The sequence below is a fragment of the Thamnophis elegans genome, chromosome 2, assembly GCF_009769535.1.
Source record: "Thamnophis elegans isolate rThaEle1 chromosome 2, rThaEle1.pri, whole genome shotgun sequence".
Taxonomy (NCBI): domain Eukaryota; kingdom Metazoa; phylum Chordata; class Lepidosauria; order Squamata; family Colubridae; genus Thamnophis; species Thamnophis elegans.
This window is the reverse complement of record NC_045542.1, coordinates 146,571,389-146,594,545: the sequence shown is the minus strand read 5'-3', so window position 1 is coordinate 146,594,545 and position 23,157 is coordinate 146,571,389. Positions and strand designations below refer to the sequence as shown.

Here is a 23,157-nt window from a genome sequence, read left to right as displayed (position 1 = left end):
CGGAAGAATTTACTTGTTTATTGAAGAATAATTTACTTACAGAAGAAACATTTGGCTGTGATTCTAAATTAGAGTTTGGGATCAGCTCATGGTGTTGTTAGCTCACAATGACAAACTATCAAAAGCTGCCTGCCAACAGACAATGCAAATAAAAACAGCTAGTTATAAGAGAAACTTGAGAAAATACGTCAGGACTTGGAAGCATGACTCGGAAGAGTTATGATCATCACCTGCAGGAACTTTCCCATTAAAAATGTTCCAGCAAAACGTGCATTAGTATTGCACAAGGACCTTATTTTTTGTTTAATCTGCAATTCCATATTAAATAGCAATAGCAATAACACTTATACTTATATATCGCTTTACTGCCCTCTCTAAGCAGTTTACAAAGTCAGGATGTTGCCCCCAACCATCTGGGTCCTCATTTTACCCACCTCAGAAGGATGGAAGGCTGAGTCAACCTTGAGCCTGGTGGGATTCGAACTGCCAAATTGCTGTCAGCTGTCAGCCTGCAGCACTGCACTCTAATCACCGCAAAGTCCAGATTGACTTTTTATCAATGATGTGCACATTCTTGGGTTATAATTAAATGTTTTTGTTGTTGTTTCTAATCCATAATGCTTTCTAATTTCTAAATGAAATATTTTAAACCTCAATAGTATTGTTTATACTGTTTCTTTATTTTTCTGTTTATGGTCTTGCTATATAAAGACAGATCCACTGCAGAGGTGGGTTGCTCCCGGTTCGGCCTGGTTTGGTCGAACTGGTAGTGGTATTTTTGCCTGGGTCGCAGAACCGGCAGCGATCCAGGCTTGCCACGCCCCCGAACCAGTTCCCTCACCACCGTTGATGCCACCGCCATGTTGTTTTCTAGTGACCGCTCATACGCAGTTCAATGTAAATTGTTCTGCGCATGCACAAATAACAATTTACATTGAACTGTGCACACACATGTGGGCAAAGCGCGCGAAAAGCGAACCAGTAGTAAAACCAGCAGCAACCCATCACTGATCCACTGCCTCAGCAGACTAGCCAAAGCAAGGCATTTTTGCAGAATGTGATTTGAACACATCAGCCAATGCTATCTGGCATCCATAATTACACAATATTATAGATTTTATATAAACTATCTCAACATACTTCTATTCATTCTAATATTATCGACGTTAACTACAAATTAGGGGATGACACATTGCTGAGGACACTTTCCGTGGTCATGAGGCCAGCATGACTATACACCAAGGTGCATGGAATGCTGTTACATTCCCACCGAAGTGGTACCTATTTATCTACTCACATTTTCATACTTTCAAACTTCTTTCAAGGTGGGCAGAAGCTGGGGCAAAGTACGGGCACTCACCCATTGTGCAGCACTTGAGCCTCGAATTCAGGCTGTGAGCTTTCCAGCTGACAGTGTCTCTGACCACTGAGCCACAATGCCACCTTTATGGGAAGGGATAGACTACCCCAAAACATTACTTTAACACACTACCATCTTGGTAGAGGCCACAATATTGCTGCAAAGAACTACAATGCTATCAGCTGTTTGCTCTTCCTAACACACATGAAGCAGCAGGTGAAGCTAGGCAAAATCATATCAGATACATGTTCAATTAGCACAGAAGCCCCTCAGGGCTGTGTGCTCTCTCCACTTTTCTCTATATACCAATGATTGAACCTCAAACAATCCATCTGTTAAACTACTGAAGTTTGCAGATGATACAACAGTGATTGGTCTCATTCGAGACAACGATGAAACCGCATACAAACGAGAGGTTGAACAACTAGCCTCGTGGTGCAACTGAACAATCTGGAACTGAACACCCTCAAAACCATATAAATAGTGGTAGACTTTAGGAGACTACAATACTAGACAACACAGTATCAACAGTAGAGACCTTCAAATTTCTAAGTTCTATCTTATCTCAAGACCTAAAATGGACACCTACCATCAAAAGCGTCACCAAAAAAGCACAACAAAGAATGTTCTCTTCCAAATAACCAGATTGATTGCCTCTGATGTGGCCCTTGTTAGGTGGGCTAGATATGCAACTTAAATTTCTTAATGTGCTTTCTCAGTTCTAGTAGCACATCACGGTTCCTCAAACTGTATATCAAGGGATTTAGCATGGGAGTCACAATGTCACAGAACAAAGAAGCCACCTTATCCTGTTCTGGTGTTCGGTAAGACCGGGGTCTCATATATTTAAAACTTGCTGCCCCATAGAAGAGCCCCACCACACAGAGGTGGGAAAGACATGTATGAAATGCTTTTTGCCTTCCTTCCACTGATTGCATTCCCAGGACTGTCAAAAGGATAGAGATGTAGGAAGCAAGGATGATGGAGAAGGGACCCAAGAGTAATATACTGCCAGTTAGGAACAACCAATTTTCATAGGTGGATGTTTCAGAACAAGATAATTTCAGCAGAGCTTGGACTGTGCAGAAGAACTGATTCACTCTATTAGACTTACAGAAAGGCAGCTGGAATACACAAAAAATGTGCACGATTGAATGAAGAATCGCCCCAAACCAGACTCCACCCGACATGGCCACACATACCCTCCTGCTCATGAGAACTGGATAGTGTAAAGGTTTGCAGATGGCCACGTACCTGTCATAAGACATGACGGTCAGTAGGAGGCACTCTGCTCCTCCCATCATGAGGGTGGAAAAAATCTGAATCCCACATCCAGCCAATGAAATTGTATTGTCTTTTTTCCAAAAATCCATGGACATTTTGGGGACAATGCTAGAAGTCTGGCAGATGTCTATAAAGGAGAGCTGGCTGAGGAAAAAGTACATAGGGACTCTGGAATATGAACCTACGACAATTACAAAAAAGAAAAGACAATTTCCCAATAAGGCAACAAAAAAAGTCAATAGGATCGCCCCAAAGAAAACTGTATGTATCACTGTGTGATTCAGAAGTCCAAGAAGAATGAATTCGGTCCACAAAGTTCTGTTCATTATTTACATTATGAGTTCTCCTGAAAACATAACAGAAAATATTGGAATTAAAGCTAGAAAATCATGGGAGGTTGAGATGAAAACTGAACCAAAGCTGGTAATAGTTGGATAAGAATCACTTATACAGACGTCTGTAGAAATTCTCAGTCATTTAGGTCATGACTGAGAATCTCTACAGACTTTTAGCTATACAATTTGGGAGGAACACCCTTTGAATAGTATGGGAGTAGGAATGGATTTCCAGAGGAAAAAATTGCAGTCTACAGGAACTAGGAGCACCACTCAGGTGACCCTAAGGACACAGATAAACCTCCAAGTGCCTCAAGGACCTTCTAGAATGATGCAAATGACCAGGTATCTGCAAGGAGTATAAATCCTTCCATTCCTCACCATCCACTCAGAGCGGAAGAAGCTTCTTGGATGAGGAGCGAAACTTCTTCAAAAGAAAAAAAACAAGAAAGTCCAGTTGCCTCCTGAAAAAGCACCTTTGGGACACACACACACACACACACACACACACACACACACACACACACAAGCACACATACAGACACACATACCTGTTGTCAGGAAATCCTTGAATCCTTTGGTGAGCTATCTTCCATTACCAAACAGTTGTTTTTTTTAATTAAAAAAAAGCAAGTTCTTCAGTATTAGGAATAATATCCTGGCTTGAAATTCTACCCATTTCTTTAGAGAAAATTGGGGACCTGAACAGATGTCCTTTCATTATTACAGTTGCAGTCTCTGGGTGAAAAAATGTAAGTCTGGAAATGCATTTGATTCCCACCCCACAAGGACTCCAGTTATTATTTTAAGCATCAAGATTGTGTCTCACACCCATACTTGCTTTCTTACCTATGCATTCAATCATCTACCTTTGTATTATGATCTTTGCCCTGAAGAAATTGGGGCTAAAGTGATGTCTGATGATTTTTAGAAATTCAAATATTCTTCACAACAACCCAATATCAACCCCAAAGCCATTATTACCTGCTAGATAGTATATATTACTTTCATTCATAATTTTCAGGCTTTCTCCTCCCGCTTCATTTTTAGCGGTATTCCTACATACTTTCCACTGTCCAGTAACTTCTGTTATGTTGAACAAGCGATGGTAAGTAATTCTTTTGTTTTGAAAGAATGGCTGATTAATTATTGCATCAGGCAGGCAGCTGAAAATCTCACACCTCCAGAATTTAAAAAATAAAAATCTTCACTCACTATTCCCAAGGCTTTAATTTGGGACTCACTAAAGTGAGTAATTCCCCTTGAGAAGCAGAGTGACAATGAAATACTTGTAGTCCTTGACGTACGGCGTGTATGGGTTCTGGGAAGTTGGGGGAGGGAAGGCTGGGGGGAGGTTGGGGGGGAGGGTGGGAGGGAGGGATCTATATTAGGTTTGACGAGGAGTGTTAGATTTTAAAGTAATATGATTACACATGTATACTGTCTTCTCTTATTTTTTCTTTAAAACTAAGATATGTTAAGTATATTGATATGGAAGCATAAATACCATCAACATAGAATGGAGTTTGCTCAGAAGCTGAAATACACCAAGTGAATGAGAGGAAGAGTGGGAAAGGAGAGAAGAAAGATAGGAAGAGAGGGATAGGAGAGAGCGTAAGGGGGGAAGATGAGGATAAGGAGGAGTGGAATGAAGAGAGTGGAGAAGGAGAAAGGAAGAGGAAGTAGAGTAGAAAAGGATGATGGAGGGAAGAAAGGAGGTAGGAGAGAGGCAGAAGAAAGAGGTGTATGGAGAGCAGAAGAGCTAATAATGGGTTTTAATCTTTCTGGGCGTTGATGCAAGAGGAACTGATGTAATTACTACTTAATACAATAGGATATTGGCTATGTAATAGTATACATGTGATTATATGTTATGAAAATGGAAAATAAAAAAGTATATTGTAAACAATTGAGCCCAAAATTACCATTGCTAAGAAAGGCAGTTGTAAAGCGAGTTTTGCCCCATGTTATGACCTTTTTGCCACATATATTAAAGCAAATTACTGTAGTTATTAAGTGAATCATGCAGTCATTAAGTGAATCTGGCCTCCCCCATTTACTTTGGTTGTCAGAAGCCGGCTGGGAGGGAGGGGAGGTAACAAATGGTGATCACGTGACCTTGGGACAGTACACCCAAAATAAAAGCAACAAGCACCGAAATTTTGATCATGGGACCATAGAAATGCTGCAACAATGATAAGTGTGGAAACTGGTCATAAGTCACTTTTTTCCAGTGACATAACTTTGAAGAGTCAGTAATTGAATGGCTCTAAGTAAAAGTCTAAGTGTATAGCAAACCATCATTTTTGGTGATTAGACTGGACAAGATCGTGTCTAATATGCCAGCTATTCTGACACCAATCTGCTGCACCAACAAGTTCATTTAAAAGAGGTTGATGGATTACTGATAACTGATTTAGATGAAGGGAACATAAACAATAATCAGTAAAATAATTTGGGAATCATAGAACTGTAGACGGAACTGCATTTGTTTTATCCCATGGTTAATTTATTAATTAAAATCATATGCCACCCATCTCTCAGTTGGAAGTGACTGAATGGCTTACAAGATCATGAAACATAGAGATATAAAGACAATTATAAGTATAAAAACACATTAAAATCACCAAATGTTAAATACAGACCAAGAGACTGCTGGTTTGGAGTACAGCAATGGTGGCACCTTCTCTGACATTGCACCAACTCACCTAAAGCTCCACCCTCCGGCCTAGAGCTTCTCCATCAGGGCCTCATACCAACTGGCAAATCCAGGGTTTAAGGCTGCCCAGAATGGTGAGGGCAGATCTCACTTTGGTTGCAAGATGTTCCAAAGGGTGGGGGGCCATGGCAGAAAAGGCTCTTCTCATGGACTCTACCCACTGAAATTCTTTGGCTGATGGAGTTCACGGTAGGCCTCTTCTGCCCAAGGGTGGGTTCTGGCTTCTGTTACTGCCGGTTCACTCAGGGATGTGCATCAGGCGCTCGCTATGAGCTATACCCACATGTGCAGTAGTAAAAACAAGATGGCAGTGCCTATGGCACCACTGATAAAACCAGTTCAGGGATGTGTCAGGCCGTTATTACCTACTCAGACAAACCGGTCCGAACCAGTAGGAACCCACTTCTGCTTCTGCCAGAATGAGTGCGGTAGGCCAATCCCATTGGGATGAGATAGTTCCTCAGTTAACCTGGACCCATGCCATGATCCATTCTAACAAAGCTATTTTGACTCAGTAATTATAATTTGGGGAGGTGTCATTTTTAAAGATTCAAACACAGCTCCTAGCTTCTATTTTTCTTTCTTTCTTAACTTTCTAGATAGTCTCTTTAAGGAAATCAGCCCGTGTAACTATCTTCTTTAAAATGAATCGATCTGCTCTATAGCAATTAGGAGGCTATAATATTTATTTTCACACAATGGAACATTTTACTTTTAAAATTTTGGGGTGCCTTTGAATATTGATTCTTGGTGATTGCCTGGAAAAGTCACAGAGGTTTCCTTGGCAATATTTTTAGTGGTTTGCTCTTGACTCCTTCCTCCTAGGGCTGAGAGAGAAGGACTGGCCCAATGTCACCCAGCTGGCTTCATGCCCAAAATGGAACTAGAACTCACACAGCCTTCCTGTGAACATGAGCATACGAGTGAATATTATAGAAATATGCTAGAATGTCTGTCTGGAAAAAAAAAATTATGTGTAGCCCAGTATAAAAGGTAAAGGTTCCCCTCACACATATGTGCTAGTTCCTGATTCTAGGGGGTGGTGCTCATCTCTGTTACAAAGCTGAAGAGCCAGCGCTATCCAAAGACGACTCCGTGGTCATGTGGCCGGCCTGACTAAACAGCGAAGATGTACGGAATGCTGTTACCTTCTCACCAAAGGTGATTCCTATTTTTCTACTTGCATTTTTACATGCTTTCGAACTGCTAGGTTGGCAGAAGCTGGGACAAGTAACGGGAGCTCACTCTGTTATGCTGCACTAGGGATTCGAACCACTGAACTGCTGACCTTTCTGACTGACAAGCTCAGCGTCATACTGAGCCTGATATATAGAATGACAAAAGCAGTGTCTTTGTGAGTTGGGGGCTCATTTGGTTATCCTGCATAAATTATAGCATAGTTATAAAATAGTCCTCTTCTTTACATTTTCCCTTTTAATAAATAATATACGTGTTCATTTATTGTATGCAAACCCATTTGCACAGGGCTCCTTTGATCTCCTTGTTTCTTAGAGAGTAAATACATGGGTTCAAAAGAGCAGATACCACATTGTAAAAGAGAGAAAACTTCTTGTCTCTTTCTGGCTTATAGCTGGAAGCTGGGCGCATGTACATGAACATGGCAGCACCGTAGAAGAGAGTCACCACTGTAATGTGTGAGGTGCAGGTGGAGAAAGCTTTGAACTTCCCTTCTGCCGAGCGGATCTTCAGGATAGCACTCAAGATGAACATGTAAGAGGTCGCAATCAAAGAAAGTGGGGTCATGAGCAAGATCACCCCCAACACAAAGTCCACCACCTCATTGACGCGTGTGTCAGCACAAGCTAATTTCAAGATAGCTGGCACTTCACAAAAGAAGTGGTTGATCTCGTTTGGGCCGCAATAAGGCAAGCGCATCGTGAAGCTGGTGTGCATCATGGCAAAGAGGAAGCCACAGGCCCAGGACCCGACGACCATCTTAACACAAACCGACTTGCTCATCATGCTAGAGTAGTGTAATGGGTGGCAGATGGCTACATACCGATCGTAAGCCATCACGGCGTAGAGAACGCATTCAGTTATCCCCAAAGACAGGAAGATGTACATTTGAGCAGTACAGCCAACAAAGGAGATGGTTTTACTCTTTACAAGGAGATGTATTAACATCTGGGGCATTGTGGTAGAACTATAACTGATGTCCAAGAAAGATAGATTGGCCAAGAAGAAGTACATGGGCGTGTGGAGACGAGAGTCTATTCTGATGAGGTTGATAATGAGGCCGTTGCCTAGGAGAATCATCAAATACAGGATGAGGAAGAGAGCAAAAAGGAACCGTTGTGTTTGCAGCTTGGTTGAGAAACCCAGAAGGATGAATTCAGAGACAGAACTTTTATTTTCCCATAGGATATTGTTTGCCATATTCACCTAAGGTAAAAAAAGAAAGGGGTTTAATATTTTTTTTTTAAAAAAAAATCATGCAGAATTAAAGAGGGCTATTTTTGCAAATGATTGTGAGCTAAATAAAATAGAGAAAACTGGTGCCATTGAATAATGAAGTTTGTGTGGAAACGCATATTGGTGTTGTGCGAAGCAATTATCCTGCAGTTTTTCTGCCTATTCCTGCTTAGCTTGGTGAAAGAGAAATCAAATGGAAAAAGAAATGTGGAAAAATACTCAAGAAGTAACAGCCGTGTTCCAATTTAGCTATAAGAAGGTGCAGCATATATATCATCATTTAGTCAAATGGTTTCCCACATTTGCATTAAACTGTGAAGGAAGATATTCCTCCAAGTGAAGCGACCCCTTTTTTTTATTTAAAAAAATGCCCTTAAGCTTAAATATGTAAAAGTTCTTTCAATAAAGATTGAAGAAACTGACCCAGAGAATGCCATAAAACTTGCTGTTCTAAAGGTTATTAATATTTGAAAAACAGTAAAAAAAAAAAAATCCCAAAGGTGATTAAGAAATTAGGCTTAGCGGAAGATTGTGTTCATAAAGGCTACATTACAATTATGAGCTTCATTGGAATATCTCAACTCCCAGCTGCTGCGCAAAAACAGTTCCTACAGTGTACTTATGAGGAGAAGCAGTATGGAGGACATGTGATCAATCTCACAATTTCTCCTTTCTGTAGAGTGATTTTGCCAGCCAAGATGCACCCTCTGGCCACCGATTTCACTGTAAAGTTGTCCCCACTCCTTCAGGGATCTGTAGTTTACCAAGTCCTCACCAGAATTCTCCAGAAATAACAGTTTGGTGAGCTCTCTAGAATGCATTTCTCGTGAGAACTTTGCATTATTTAAACGAACGGTTTGGCCCCCATCCTAAGGTATACAACAGTCACAAATAAGCACAAATGTACGGCAGCTGAAAGAAAATAGCCTCTTGGGAAACGTAGAAACACAATAGCTCAATTTTATTTTTCATATCCCAAATAATCACCATATTTAGGAATAAGAAATATTTTTTTCACCAGATAAAAATGGTAATTGATCCCATATTCTGCCACTATATTGTGGGATGTTGTCCATTAATTTCATTCACCTAAAACGGTTTTATTAATATTCCTCCTATGTGTTGGTTTGTGATCTGTGCATGGAAAGGTCTGCGCATGGAAGGAGTTGCCATTGTCTACGGATGCTGCATTAACTCTGCAGTACCTAGACTACCCTTCTGTAATTTGGTGCTAACCAAATGTGCTGGGGTTGCAATTCCTTAGATTTCTTAGCGGTTTTGGGAAGCTGGTATAAATTGAAGCCCGTTGTGCCTAATATGAATAATTTCTTTATCTGGGACACTGTATTTGATTTCATGCCCATTCCACCTGTGGAAATTAATAGTAATAGCAATAGCACTTAGACTTATATACCACTTCACAGTGTTTTCCAGCTCTCTCTAAGCAGTTTACAGAGTCAGCCTATTGCCCCCAACAATCTGGGTTTTACCCACCTTGGAAGAATGGAAGGCTGAGTCAACCTTGAGCCTGGTGAGATTTGAACTGCCAAATTGCAGGCAGCTGGCAGTCAGCAGAAGTAGCCTGCAGTACTGCACTCTAACCACTGCGCCACCGTGGCTCTTCAAAGGGCACTTCAAAGGACACTTTCACATCATTCTCTTAAGGCAGAAATAATTGATCCATGAATGTCTTCACTACTGTTGATCTTGAAATCGGAGAATACACAAGGAACATCGCTTCCCCTCACCTTATCAATACTACAGTGCAAAGGACATCCATTAACCAATGTCCAGGTCCCTGAACCATCAACAAATATAAAGTAACAAAAGTCCTTGCACTCCCATTCCATACAACACTGAAATAATATAAATTGCTAATAGTTCTACCTGTAGCTTTTCTTGCAGGCATAGTGCTGTACGCTTCTCATTTGCCTCCTTTATAAATTAAAAACCCAAATGCCACAACTTTTATTCAGCGGGAAGCTGTCCAGCCCCTTCATCAACCTAGTTCTCCTCCTCTGAACCAGAGATGGGTTGGTCCCAGTTCGGTCCGGTTTGGCCAAAGTGGTAGTGGATTTTTGGCCTGCGTCGCAGAACTGGCAGCGTCCCAGGCTGGCCACGCCCCAGAACCATTTTCCTGGTCCCTGCTGTCATTGCTGGCATGTTGTAGTATGCGCGTGCGTGTAGTTCACTGTAAATTGTTCTGCGCATGCACAAGGAACAATTTACATTGAACTGCACATGCACATGCAGCCCATGTCTGGTGCACACACAAAGCAAACTGGTAGTAAAACCAGGAGCAACCCACCTCTCCTCTGAACCATCTCTAGCACCACTATATCCTTTTTGAAGTATCACAATCACACAACCGCACAAAATATTCAGATGCACACGGTTACATTTATTTTGCTATTTTTACAGTATCTGTGATTTAAACTGTGGTTTTGTTTCAGTTTTTAATGCTTGTTTGCCAGCTAGAGTCCTTCTAGCCATAAGATGGACAGCTATAGGAATAGTTTTAATAAAGAAGCAAACAAATTGGATTTTGTAAGCTGCAAACAATCTACTGGAATGAGCAGCTGTCACACATTTAAATAACAAGCATAAAACATTTCTTCCCCTTCACTGCCTTCCTGAATGGAGTAATCACAAATGGGAATTTGCTCCCTACAGAGAAAAAGAAAAAGGAGACAGAAATTTTAAGTGATTATTCAGCTGCCTTCATGATTCCAGACTTTTTTTTAAAAAAAGAAAAATCTATTCAGCTCTGGTTACTGTGCAACAGAATGGGATATAGAACAAGAGCACAAGAAGAAGTTTAAAGATATTGGATAAAGTTACCAAGCAAGGGGTATCCATCTCTGCTGCAGCCACAGCAAATATTTTCCACCCTCTGATGCCAGGCAAAAGTCATTTTTCTGATCACTGCTGCATGTGTACCATCAAGACAATGATTGTCTTGACACTGAGTTACAAAAGAGGCAATGGAAACAGAAAATGAAAATAGAAATTCAGTTTTTAGCTGACATCAAATCAGCTGTCAGGAAAACCTATACAGAGAAGTAATTTCATTTTACAGACCCGAGTGATATACATAAAGAGAGACATGAAAGCAAGGAAGAGCCATCTCTGTTGTTATCTGCAAAATAAAATGCAAGCAGCTTTGACTTGTGCAAAACAGTTGACTTGTGTAATTACACAGCCAGAGTGAGGTGCAGAAGTAGAATTCAAGATTTCTGAATCCAGGAACTTTGCTCTCAGTATAAATTTTGAATGGGACTGCTCAGTCTTTCCTTGCTACAACTCTCCTAACTATGCCACATTTCCCTTGTTTCAACAACATAGTTTAGGGGAAGTCATTCTGTGGTTATTGTTAAACAATTCTGAGCCTAAACCTTCTACTAAACTATTGAACACTTAGAGATCTACCAGAAGGTTCCAATGTAACTACATGAATGTATGTAAACATTACATTGACAGGACAGAAGATAATAGCAAATTAACAAGTTTTAAATTCAGATTAAGCTACATAAGATTTTTGTTTATATAGATTCAGTCCTGGATTGTTTGTCATATAATATCTTACCTTCATTCATCTCTGTTCTTTTTCACCTGTCTCTCACAATGCTTTTTTCTTTCTTTATTAGTCATTTGAGCAGAATATTGCCTCATTATATTAACGTGAGATCTCGCTTGGCTGCTTTCTTCCTTTCAGCTATCAGTTCTTATAGTTTACATCTGTTGACTACATTTGCAATAATACACTTATAATATTTTAAAAAAGAAATATATAATGGCTATTCTTTTGTTTTGATGAGCAAAGTTGGTTTCTTTCTTTCCAATAATATCATAAGAGAGAATGTTGATGCAATATTGAAGAACCTAGAAGGAAAAAAATCAACATTAATTTATATCCTTCTCATATTTTTTATGAATCCCAGAAGATTGCATTTCCCACCCAAATAATTAGCTTGGCTGCTTGTTATTTCAAAATGATTAAAGCAGAGCACAGAAGATAGGAAATGAAAAGAGACATTTGGACAATGAAAAAACTATGTAACCCATTGATTTATTTATTTGTCTGCGTCATGAAAGTTGTAGAAAAATAGTCAAATATTAATATTCATTTAGTAGTAAATATTAATATATATATCCACAATATATCCATCCAGAATGAACATATAAATGTCTCCACCTCTATTATCTTTAGCTTAAAAAGGATATGTCAATAAACGAAACAAGAAAATAAATCATAAAATGCTCTCTTTTTGTTTCGTGTATTTACTTCTCCACATAATCACTGCTGTTCACTATATTCCTCTGCCCATAATGGACAAGCTTTATACAGCTCCACATTCTGTCTCTTCAACCAGATCCTGAAATCTCATTCCCTCTTTTCCATGTAAGTCAGACAGATGTCCACAAAGGTACGTCTTCAATTTTGAGAAAAAGTAAAAGTTGCATGGCATGGCACCAAATCTGAATTATATGGTGTGTTGGGAAAGATGATGAGATCCAACATCACAAGTGTCTCTTGGGTGTTGCATAAGGTGTGAGGCCTAGTGTTGCTTATTGTAATAATGTTTTCTTTGAACTCTGCCTAATCTTTGTTACTAGTTCAGAGTCACTACACTGCAACATTCAAACCTTTGGGTCAAGGAACTCCATGTGAATGATGCTAACCCTGTTCCAAATAATTGTTACTGTTATATTGTCTACTGAAACCTGAAGTCTGACCATTTCCTTTCACAGATGAATCTTTCTACAGTAATAATAATCAATGGACTGATAACATTTTTCTGAGTCACAATGATGAGCTTATATTTTGTCAACTCTCAAAATGCTGGGAAGAAATTCCTCACCTTCATTCCTGCAATATGGGAACAGTTGCTGGTAAATTTCAGCTCCTGCAGCTTTCATCTTTGCCATCAATGTGAGAGGATCCCTTCTTGTACAAACCTTTCAGTATTGAAGAACATCAACAATGTGGCTCATACATTCCTGTTAAAAACCAAGCTTGGCAGTGATTTCCCTTTGATTTCCCTTTTCTCATCTGAAACTCATTGGTTACTGTCACAGGTCTATGACTATTCATGGTATTCTCAAGTGTATATTCTCCAACACCAGAATACAAAAGCATTTATGCTTTTTATTCTGCTTCAACACACTTTACATACACACACAACACACATACATGCACATACCAGTACATATAGATAACAATAGAGGTGTTACATGGACAAACCTAGGGGCTATCATTACTGTGCATCCTGTTGTGTTCTGAACCAGTCGAAGTTTCTAGGTGGCTTTCAAGAGAATCCTGATGTAGAGTACGCTGCAGAGTAATTTATAATAATGGACAGGAGGGAGTGACTCAGGTAATTAACAGATCTTCATTGATCAAAGAAAGAAGAAAAACAAGGACTTAATGGAGAGAGGAAGGGAAGAGAGTCTTATAGGCAAGAAAAGAGTTAAAAGCACAAGTACTTTTGTTGGGGGTTTTCTCATTGTCAGCTTGCCCCATCATTTTTGGAAAATAATTATACAAAACATATTTTTACTTCTTGGAGTTCTATTTTCACTCTAGTTTCTTTCACTTTTGTACCCAATTCTCCCAAGATCCACTCTTGATGCTTACCAAGAAATGGCTTATTCCATATTCAAAACTTCTCATGACCTATCTATCCATCAGCAATTGTCTCAATTTCATTATCTAAATTTTATATTCACTCTTTTACCTAATGTACAAATCAATACATATCTGGTTAAGCCACATATTGGAAAAGTAGAGATGTTCTAAGCAAACACTGACTAATTACCATATTCTTTTATTTTGGGTGTCTAAATGTCCCAAAATGGCACTCTTCCACTCCTCCCTTCATGTCAACAAACAGAATATCACCACCACCCCCGAATCAACTGTGGCAGAATTTTGCCCTCTAAACTCATGAATTAACATGGCGCTATTACCAATCTACAAGTTCCTCCATAAAAATATTTTTGTTGTGGATTATATGAGTTGGTTGTACATCATCAAAGTGCATTAAAAGTGATTATCCACGTTATTCAGCCATTTTCCAAGACTTGTTTTTCACTTTCAGCAGTTTCCCCCCCCTAATTTTCCAAGTTGGATGTGTACGTGCATTGGGAAAGTTGTAGTGGGGGGGAGGAGAAAGTGGAGCTAATCAAAAGTTTATAAATTCCACTTATATTTATAATTGGAAATTGAAAATAATATATGGATACTTTATATAATAAGGTGATAGAAAATAACCTATTAGGTTTTGTTATGAGACATGTGTCTCTTCTTAGCTGAAAAATAATAGCATGGATAATTATCCTATAGTTAATATTTTTCTAGCAATGCAGCCCAATCAAACATAAATATTTAAATCTTTTGAGAGTCTGTACCTGAGACTTCAAAATATCTCAAGAGCTTCTTGAACTTTCTTCAGAAAGCAACCATTTCCCAAAAGCAGAGAATCTCATTATCTGAAGTCTTTTCTCTTGAGATTACATTTTTTAAAATAGTTCTTAAACAATAGCTATGCATTGAAGCCTCTTAATAAGTACCAATGGGTCTACTTGAAGTTGATTATTAAATTATTAAAGAGCTTTTAATGAGAAAAAGTTTTGCAAGTCAACTTTTCCGAGCAAAGAAATGCAAACATTGTAAACGGAGAATTTGATTGCTTCATTAAGATAGAAGCTATTCATATATATTTTTAATTGGAATTGAAAGAATGGTACTAATTAGTTATTCTTTTTATGATTAAATATCTTCCATTGAATCAAGTTGGTGTAGAAATGGTTTTCATGCTTCCATGTTTCCCATTCCAAACACGGATTAACAGCGAATGGATTTTAGGAAAAATCTATATCAGAAACAGTAAGGAAAGGTAATATTTAAGGTGCAATTTTTCAATAGACACATAAATACATACATCAATGTATTTCAATAGGCCTGAATTTTTATGTGTGCATAATTTCTGGAAGAATATGTTTTTATGTCTGACTCTACATTAAGTACATTGGTCAATGTCAAATGCAACAAAAGTGAAAATAACTGCTTTAGAGATAAGCAGATCAGGGATGTTGGGTCATGGCCCCAAATTTGCAATGTGGCAAGCGTAGTGTGATAATCCAAGTCTCATCCCTTACTATAAGGCAATGAACTCCAGTGTAACCCAAGGAAGTGGCTTTTGGATTGCGATGTTGTACCTGATATATTACAAATGTTGCTCTCCTCCCCAATAGAAATCTCACTTGTTAACCCCCCCCCCCCTTGTCTTATGATACATTAGTTATTTTATCAGGGCCAAGGTTTGCACTCCTTTGCACCTTCATTACAAGCAATCTTGGTCATTAGTGAATTGAATATAGTGCAATTGAACTTTGGAAAAGTGAAAAATATCTTAAGCAACATTCAACCCAAAGCTGGAGAAAGCAGAAGTTTTAAATATAGTTTTATGTTGTGGCCCAGCAGGAGCCGTTGGAGCTGCAAACAGACTCCGATAGCGAGGGACCCTATGAGTCGGCTCTGGAAGATGTGGAGGACCCTGGACAGGGTTCCGACTCCAAGCAGGGACCAAAGAGGTTGGTTGGCCACCAGGAGGCGCCTGAGGCATGGAGCAGCAGTGAAAGCCAAAGGGAGTGTGCCCATGACGTCAGGCCTTGGAGCAGTGGGGAGGAGATAAGGGAGTTGGTCCCAGATGCCAGACAAAAGCGGGCAGATAAACGCTGAGAGCAACTACGCAGATACAGAAGATAATTGGACCCAGGTGGTTATAATTAGGCTCCTCCCAAGAGAGTATATAAGGAGAGACTTTGGGAGGAGGCTGTTTGCAGGATTCAACTATTTATACCAACGCTGGAGAAGCTCTCAAGTATATTTCTTATCTTGGAAGTCTGGATTGCTGCCCAGGTCTTGTCAGTGTGTTAATTTACTGTGAATAAATTGTCTAGCAGTAATCTTGTCTTGGAGTGCCTCGGCGTATGGAGGAGTGGGGGGGTCAGAACAGTTTTATATGCTTTTGTGTTTTAATAATGTCATTTTGCTTTATTTTTGTATTGGTTTTAATTGTTTTAGCCATGAAGAGTCATGTATTTGTGATGTGCAATTATATAATCCAAATAAACAAACAAGGGTGCATAGTTAATATAGCTTGCCTTGCAATTCTTCTTTGCCATCTGACACTTGTTTATTATCTACTTAATCAATCAGAATAGAACTGGAAGGGACCTTGGAGGCCTTCTAGTCCAACTCCCTGCTCAAGCAGGAGACCCTATACCATTTCAGACAAGTGGCTGTGCAGTCTCTTCTTAAAAACCTTGGTGATGAAGCAGCCACAACTTCTTAAGGCAAGCCGTTCCACTGGTTAATTATTCTCACTTAGGAATTTTCTCCTTAATTCCAGGTTACCTTTCTCCTTGATTAGTTTCCATCCATTCCTTCTTGTCCTGCCTTCTGATGCTTTGGAAAATAAGTTGACCCTCTCTTCTTTGTGGCAACCCCTCAGATAGTGGACTATTGCTATCATGTCACCCCCTAGTCCTTTTCTTCTCTAAACTGGCCATACCCAATTTCTGCAGCCGTTCTTCATATGTTTTAGTCTCCAAGCCTTTAATCATCCTAGGTGCTCTTCTCTGCACTTTTCCCAAAGTCTCAACATCTTTTTTGTAATGTGGTAACCAAAACTGGATGCTCAAAAGCTTCTAGTTCTGAATTTTCTTTTAAGTGTTGGAAGAAATGTCCTTTTGGGTGAGCTCCGTGGGAAAAAAGACACTGGAAACATGGAGGCTGCTTGGAAAGATGATTTAATGGTGGACAGGACCACATGGCTTGAGCTCCTGAACAGAAAAGGGGGATCACACGCTTCCAGATGTTGGGTGAAGAAGAAAAGAGAGAGAAGGAGGGGCTTGCTGGTTTTTTTTTAATCTGTTCAGCCCCACCTCTCTGTTTCCTATTCCTGTGTAAGAAATGTATTCTGATTGATTGTCAGACTCCCATGGAGCCATGCAGGGGCAACTCTCTAGGCTGTGTTTTGAGTCCAAGTTCGGTTGAGTTCCCAGATGCCATATGGTCCATTGAGAAAGGGGGGGCTATTAAGAGTGAGTCTGTTTCCTGCCTAAAAACATGTTTCTCCATTTCTGATCCAGGGAAATATAATATTCTGCCTTTCCAATATTTCCCAGGATATTTCATTTCTCTAGGAGAGAGGTGGGTGTGAACTTCCTACATAAGGATAAAACAACATTAGTCTTTATTCAATAACAGTTCAGTCTACGAATCTCTGCTTCCAAATTTCAAACATTTGCCTTGGAATGTTTTTGTAGGTGGAACAGATTGACAGAAACATGAATTTTTCTCTTCTTTTGCCTTCCAGTCATATTGCAGTCCCATGACCTGCTGACCTAGCAAATAGGGGTTGGTTTTGTAACCCACTTCACTGGATGCCCAAAGCCACAGAACTCAATGTAATCCTTATTGATCTGGGCATTAACCAATACAGTATAGAATTCCAATTTTGTTTTCACAGTTGTTAATGATGTTTTTCTGTTGAGGCTTGTCTGACTTGCTTGAAGCTTCTGGTTGTCAATGCATTGTCATTAACACCTATATTAAAAAGATTTGGATACCATCAGTATAAAATTAATAATGAAAACCTTGATAATGGACCAGGAAGTCAAAGGAAGGGGCATGAAGGATAAACAAAATAAGAGATGGGTGGTGTTCAGCAGGTTCTGACCAGTTCTGGGGAACCGGTAATGGAAATTTTAAGTAGTTTGGAGAACCAGTAAATACCACCTCTGACTAGCCCCACCACCCATCTATTCTCTGCCTCCAGAGTCCCAGCTGGGGTCCCCTGGAGGATGGGATGGGAATGGAGATTTTACATTATCCTTCCCAGAGGTGGGTTGCTCCTGGTTTGGCCCGGATCGGCCAAATCGGTAGTGGTGGTGGCAGGAGGCTCCGCCCACCTGCCCGGACATTTCTGCACATGTGCAGAAGAGTTGTGTGCACGCAAGCATGAGCAAACCAGTAGCGCTGGGATTTGAAACCCACGTCTGATCCTTCCCCTGCCATGCCCACCAAGCCATGTCCACCGAACCGGTAGTAAAAATATTTGAATCCCACCCCTGGATTGGTCCCTATCTTTACAGTCCCTGAAATTTCCAGGAATGTAATTCCCATGGATAGCTCTTTCCATATTTTTATAGTATGAGATGACAAAAAATATAACAAGACCTAGACAGTTTAATTTTATTTTAATAATCTTAGTATTAACTGCTTGGTTCTTCAGGGATTCTTTTTGAATAGCAACATTTAATGAGCCAAATTCTCCAAAGGATGCAGCCCATCGGTAGCTTCTTCATACATTCTGCAATGCCTGAGTAGGCGGAATGATGCAAACGCCATCCTGTGGCCTGTTCACAGACCAAACAGAATGACTTATGCTATATAGATCTAGATTCTGGCAGATACTTCTGTTAATCTTATACCAGTCTTTTTCCACAAATCAACATACTCCAGAGTGGAAAAGTTATGACTGAAGAGTAACAACATCAATCCTTTTATTAGCATAAAACTTAAAATAACTGAGATCTTAACTTTCTTAAGATCCAAACAATTCTCTTCCTCTTAACGCATGGACGTAGGAAGGTAGGAAGTGTGCATGTGTATGTGTGTTTTGTTTTTTAAGTCAAGCATTTTGTTTTTCGGGTAGATGTAAAAATGGAGTGGGCAATATAGTTCTGCCTGTATTTCTCATTAGAAACCTTTCTAACTTTCCTATAACAAGTTAGTTTTTAAAAATTAGTGTTTATAAAAAAAAAGAATCACATTCAGTAGCTGAAAATCATTTTGCTAGCAGAAGTCACAATCTAGCCATCTTTTGACAGTTATAATGTTTTCAATTGGACAGCATTAAGCAATACTTTATTGTTAATTTTACTGAAATTAAGCATATGGGATATAGATTTAAATTTGCCTTTTTTGTACTGGTTCTTATTTCTGCCTCTAAATGAACAAAGAAAACCTTGAACCAGACATCTTTCATGAGAAAGTTTTATTTCTATTGATGATTTCATACGCACATTACCTTTCCATTAAGGAACTGGGTATGTCTAGTTTAATAGAAAGAAGGACTAGGGGAGACATGATAGCAGTGTTCCAATATCTCAGGGGTTGCCACAAAGAAGAGGGAGTCAAACTATTTTCCAAGGCACCTGAGGGTAGAACAAGAAGCAATGGGTGAAAACTAATCAAGGAGAGAAGCAACTTAGAATTAAGGAGAAATTTCCTGACAGTTAGAACAATTAATCAGTGGAATGGCTTGCTTCCAGAAGTTGTGAATGCCCCAACACGGGAAGTTTTTAAGAAGATGTTGGATAGCCATTTGTCTGAAATGGTATAGGGTTTCCTGCCTAGGCAGGGGGTTGGACTAGAAGACCTCCAAGGTCCCTTCCAACTCTGCTATTGTATTGTATTGTAAGATATTACACATTATGCTTTGAAGAAAAATCTTGCTTGATGGTTGGGTCTGAAAGATTGAGTTTGACCTAATATTACCCAGTGAGTCCAAAGCTGAGAAAAGGGTTTGAACAGAGCACTTCTAAAATAAGGGGTCCTTGGTTCTCTCTGAGCCTGGTTGTTTTCTTGCAGACGTTTCATTACCCGAACTAGGTAACATAGAATAGAATAGAGTTGGAAGGGAACTTGGAGGTCTTCTAGTCCAACCCACTGCTTAGGTAGAAAACCCTACACCGCTCCAGACAAATGACTGTCCAGTCTCTTCTTAAAAACTTCCAGTGTTGGAGCTTTCACAACTCCTGGAGGCAAATTGTTCTACTGATTAATTATTCTAATTGTCAGGAAATTTCTCCTTAGTTCTAGGTTGCTTCTCTCCTTGATTAGTTTCCACCCATTGCTTCTTGTTCTGCCCTCAGGTGCTTTGGAGAATAGCTTGACTCCCTCTTCTTTGTGGCAACCCCTGAGATATTGGAACACTGTTATCATGTCTCCCCTCATCAGTGCAAGTAAAGGGCCCCTCATTTTGGCTCTGGGCTACAAATATTCTCCTTTATTGGTACATATTTTAGCCATATAACATACCAGCTCTTTATTTAAAATGTTTTACTGAGCATTTAAGCACATTTGTCAAGCTAGGCGAGTGTGGTAGAAAGTACCATAGATCATCCTAGATGTTTCAAACCCATCCAATTCAGTGATTTTTGCAATGGCTCATTTAAATGAAAGTAACTCTGAACACCACATCCCTCCCACTGAAATGAACTTATTAAAAAAAATATTATTAAAACCCTTCATAAGGGATATACTGTAAGAGATATACAGGAAACCACATCTATATTAGCACAAAAAACCTTGAAATACAGTATGATATTTTTGATTATATTTTAACTCAATTATTTTTACTGGTATTTCAATGACCCTTATAAACTTTGTCTTTCAGTCTTGAGCACAAAACCAGCCAAACAAAGGCACCATGGGAAATGAGAATGTAACTTCGTGGACAGAATTTCATCTAATTGGACTTAGTCACCTGAAAGCTCCCACTGTTTTCTTTGTCATTGTTCTGTTTATGAGTCTTATTGCTCTGATGGGAAACTCCCTCCTCCTCTTTCTAATCCAGATGGATGCCTCACTTCATACCCCCATGTACTTCTTCCTGAGCCAACTGTCCTGTGTGGATATGGGCCAAATCCTCATTGTGGTCCCTAAAATGTCAGCCATTTTTTTAACTCAAAGAACCACTATTTCTCTGGGAGGCTGCGTAGCACAGATTTTTTTAACTCTGACCATGGGGACCACAGAATGTTACCTTTTGACTGTCATGTCATACGACAGGTATGTGGCCATCTGCAGACCCTTGCAGTACCCAATTCTTATGAGGAGAACCATCTGCCTCCTCATGAGTGTAGGAATCTGGTCTTCTTCATCGCTTATCATTATGGTCATAGCAATTTATGTACAATCCCTACCTTACTGCAGGTCAAACGTAATTGATCATTTTGTCTGTGAATTCCCAGCTTTGATGAAACTAACATGCGCTGATACATCTGGATTTGAAAAAATAATATACTTTGACAATGTGTTGATAATTCTCTTGCCCATCTTAGTGATTATCTTCTCATATATAGCCATTCTTGTGCAGATTTTGAACATGCACTCAACTGAGGGAAGGCACAAAGCATTGGGCACCTGCTTGTCCCATTTATGTGTAGTGAGCATCTTCTATGGCGCAAGCATCCTGACATACAGTACTCCTGTGTCTTCTTACTCAGCCCATAAGTCCATGATTTATTCGATCTGCATCACAGTTGTCCCTCCAATGCTGAACCCTTTTATCTATAGCTTACGGAACAGAGATGTTATAGCAGCTCTACGAAAACTCCTTGTAAGACATACATCCTAATGGAAAGAGCTGAAAGATTTTTTTTGTGTTAATATCCTTTTTTTTAATTGCAGAAATAGATAAAAAAGATGTCTGTTGATTTTATTCACAATAATGGAAATAAAAACACCTTGCTAAGAAAGGTGATGATCGAGGAAAGAAAGGAGGCCCACATACAGCATGGGATACCATGGATCCTTCTCCACTAGCCATTACCACACCATAATAATTCCATGACCTTGATATTTTTCTACATTGAATCTTAAATTTGCTTGCTTTCCTTCCTTCCTTCCTTCCTTCCTTCCTTCCTTCCTTCCTTCCATCCATCCATCCATCCATCCTTCCTTCCTTCATGTGTAAGAGATAGCGTTAACAATGTGCAGCTGAGAATATTTCTTGTGTGAGCTGGTGGACTGAAGAAGTTTCAGTTAAAGTTAGTAGAACATATTTTACAAGAAAAGGGAGTGGATTGATGTGTGATAAAAAAGTGTGAGGAATGAAATGGTTGGATAATATGAAGCAGATCATCTTAGAGAGGCACTCTGGAGGCTGTTCATCTTCATTTGAACGAGTCTTGTAGAGTGAAGCCATAAGATACTGGTCTCTGATTGCTACATACAGGCCTGAGGAGGGGTGGTGGTGAAGCCGGTACATTGTTCCGGCGCCCATGGAACTCAAAGAGGGGCTTGTGAAGGGGAATTTTTAAAAAACATTTTACAAAACCAAATTTTTAAAAAGAAAATCAATATTGGATCATTTAAAGTATATGTTAAAACTTCAGAGGTAGCAGGAATGAATTCTGAATTTTACCAATAAATAGACAGCAAACAAGGAAGAACAAAAGAGGAGAGAAAAATTCAGCATATTAGTTGAGTGTAATTAAGGTTTGAAGGAAAGTCAAAGGCAATGTGGAATAGGTAGATCTTTACAAACGATGTAAAAAAATGGAGAAAAAAGTGTGCTTTTTTAAAAATAAAATTTTTATTTTCAAACAAACACAAACACACAACACATATAACATAAAGACTTCTTAAACTACATACAGTGTGTTGATTGGTTACAAGGTCTTTCTGCGTCCTTTCCATAATCATCACTTGAATTTTATCAAAATTCACACATGGCCAATCAAATATCTTTGTATACATTGTTATTATGCTTGCCTTGTTTGATTATCACTATAGTTTCCCCATTTTAAATGAGGTATTCTAAATATATAACCGTTTATATTATGATTCATTATATCATCTTCAATAAATCCAATAATAAAGTTATTTTTTTATCTTATTCTTTCTATTATTTTAGCATTGATAACATTCTGTAATAATTTTCAGTTCCATTTTTCCCCATTATTAGTTTCATCAATCTAATATACATGTAAACAAATTGTTATAATTATTAAACATCCATTAAGCCTAGCTATTATTACATCCTTTCAACATAAGGCATATTAAATTTGAAGTAAATTTATATTATGGCATTTCATTACATCATCCTGAAATCATCCAATGATATTACATCTTTATATTCTATTCTATATAGAATTTTTTATCTTTTATAAAAAGGCTTTTCAACATCATCTCCATAATCCTCACTTACAGTTTCTATAAAATT

The 23,157-nt window shown here is 39.0% G+C and overlaps 3 protein-coding genes across 3 annotated transcripts; 1 reads left to right on the top strand and 2 right to left on the bottom strand.

The window, feature by feature from the left end:
• Nucleotides 1-2,040: 2,040 nt before the first annotated feature.
• LOC116524042 (olfactory receptor 2V1-like) lies at nucleotides 2,041-2,979 on the bottom strand. Its single transcript, XM_032239138.1, is given in 1 exon segment — nucleotides 2,041-2,979. A coding segment is annotated over 1 exon segment (939 nt).
• Nucleotides 2,980-7,156: 4,177 nt separating this feature from the next.
• Nucleotides 7,157-8,095, bottom strand: LOC116524041 (olfactory receptor 2D3-like). The gene has a single exon (XM_032239137.1). The coding sequence runs from the start codon at nucleotides 8,093-8,095 to the stop codon at nucleotides 7,157-7,159; it is 939 nt and encodes a 312-aa protein (XP_032095028.1).
• A 12,542-nt stretch (nucleotides 8,096-20,637) lies between these two features.
• On the top strand, nucleotides 20,638-21,567 carry LOC116524039 (olfactory receptor 2Z1-like). Its single transcript, XM_032239136.1, has one exon. The coding sequence runs from the start codon at nucleotides 20,638-20,640 to the stop codon at nucleotides 21,565-21,567; it is 930 nt and encodes a 309-aa protein (XP_032095027.1).
• Nucleotides 21,568-23,157: the final 1,590 nt, after the last annotated feature.

Coding starts and splice junctions, on each gene's coding strand:
- LOC116524041 (XM_032239137.1), bottom strand. CDS start 8,095: ATGGCAAACAATATCCTATGGGAAAATAAAAGTTCTGTCTCTGAATTC.
- LOC116524039 (XM_032239136.1), top strand. CDS start 20,638: ATGGGAAATGAGAATGTAACTTCGTGGACAGAATTTCATCTAATTGGA.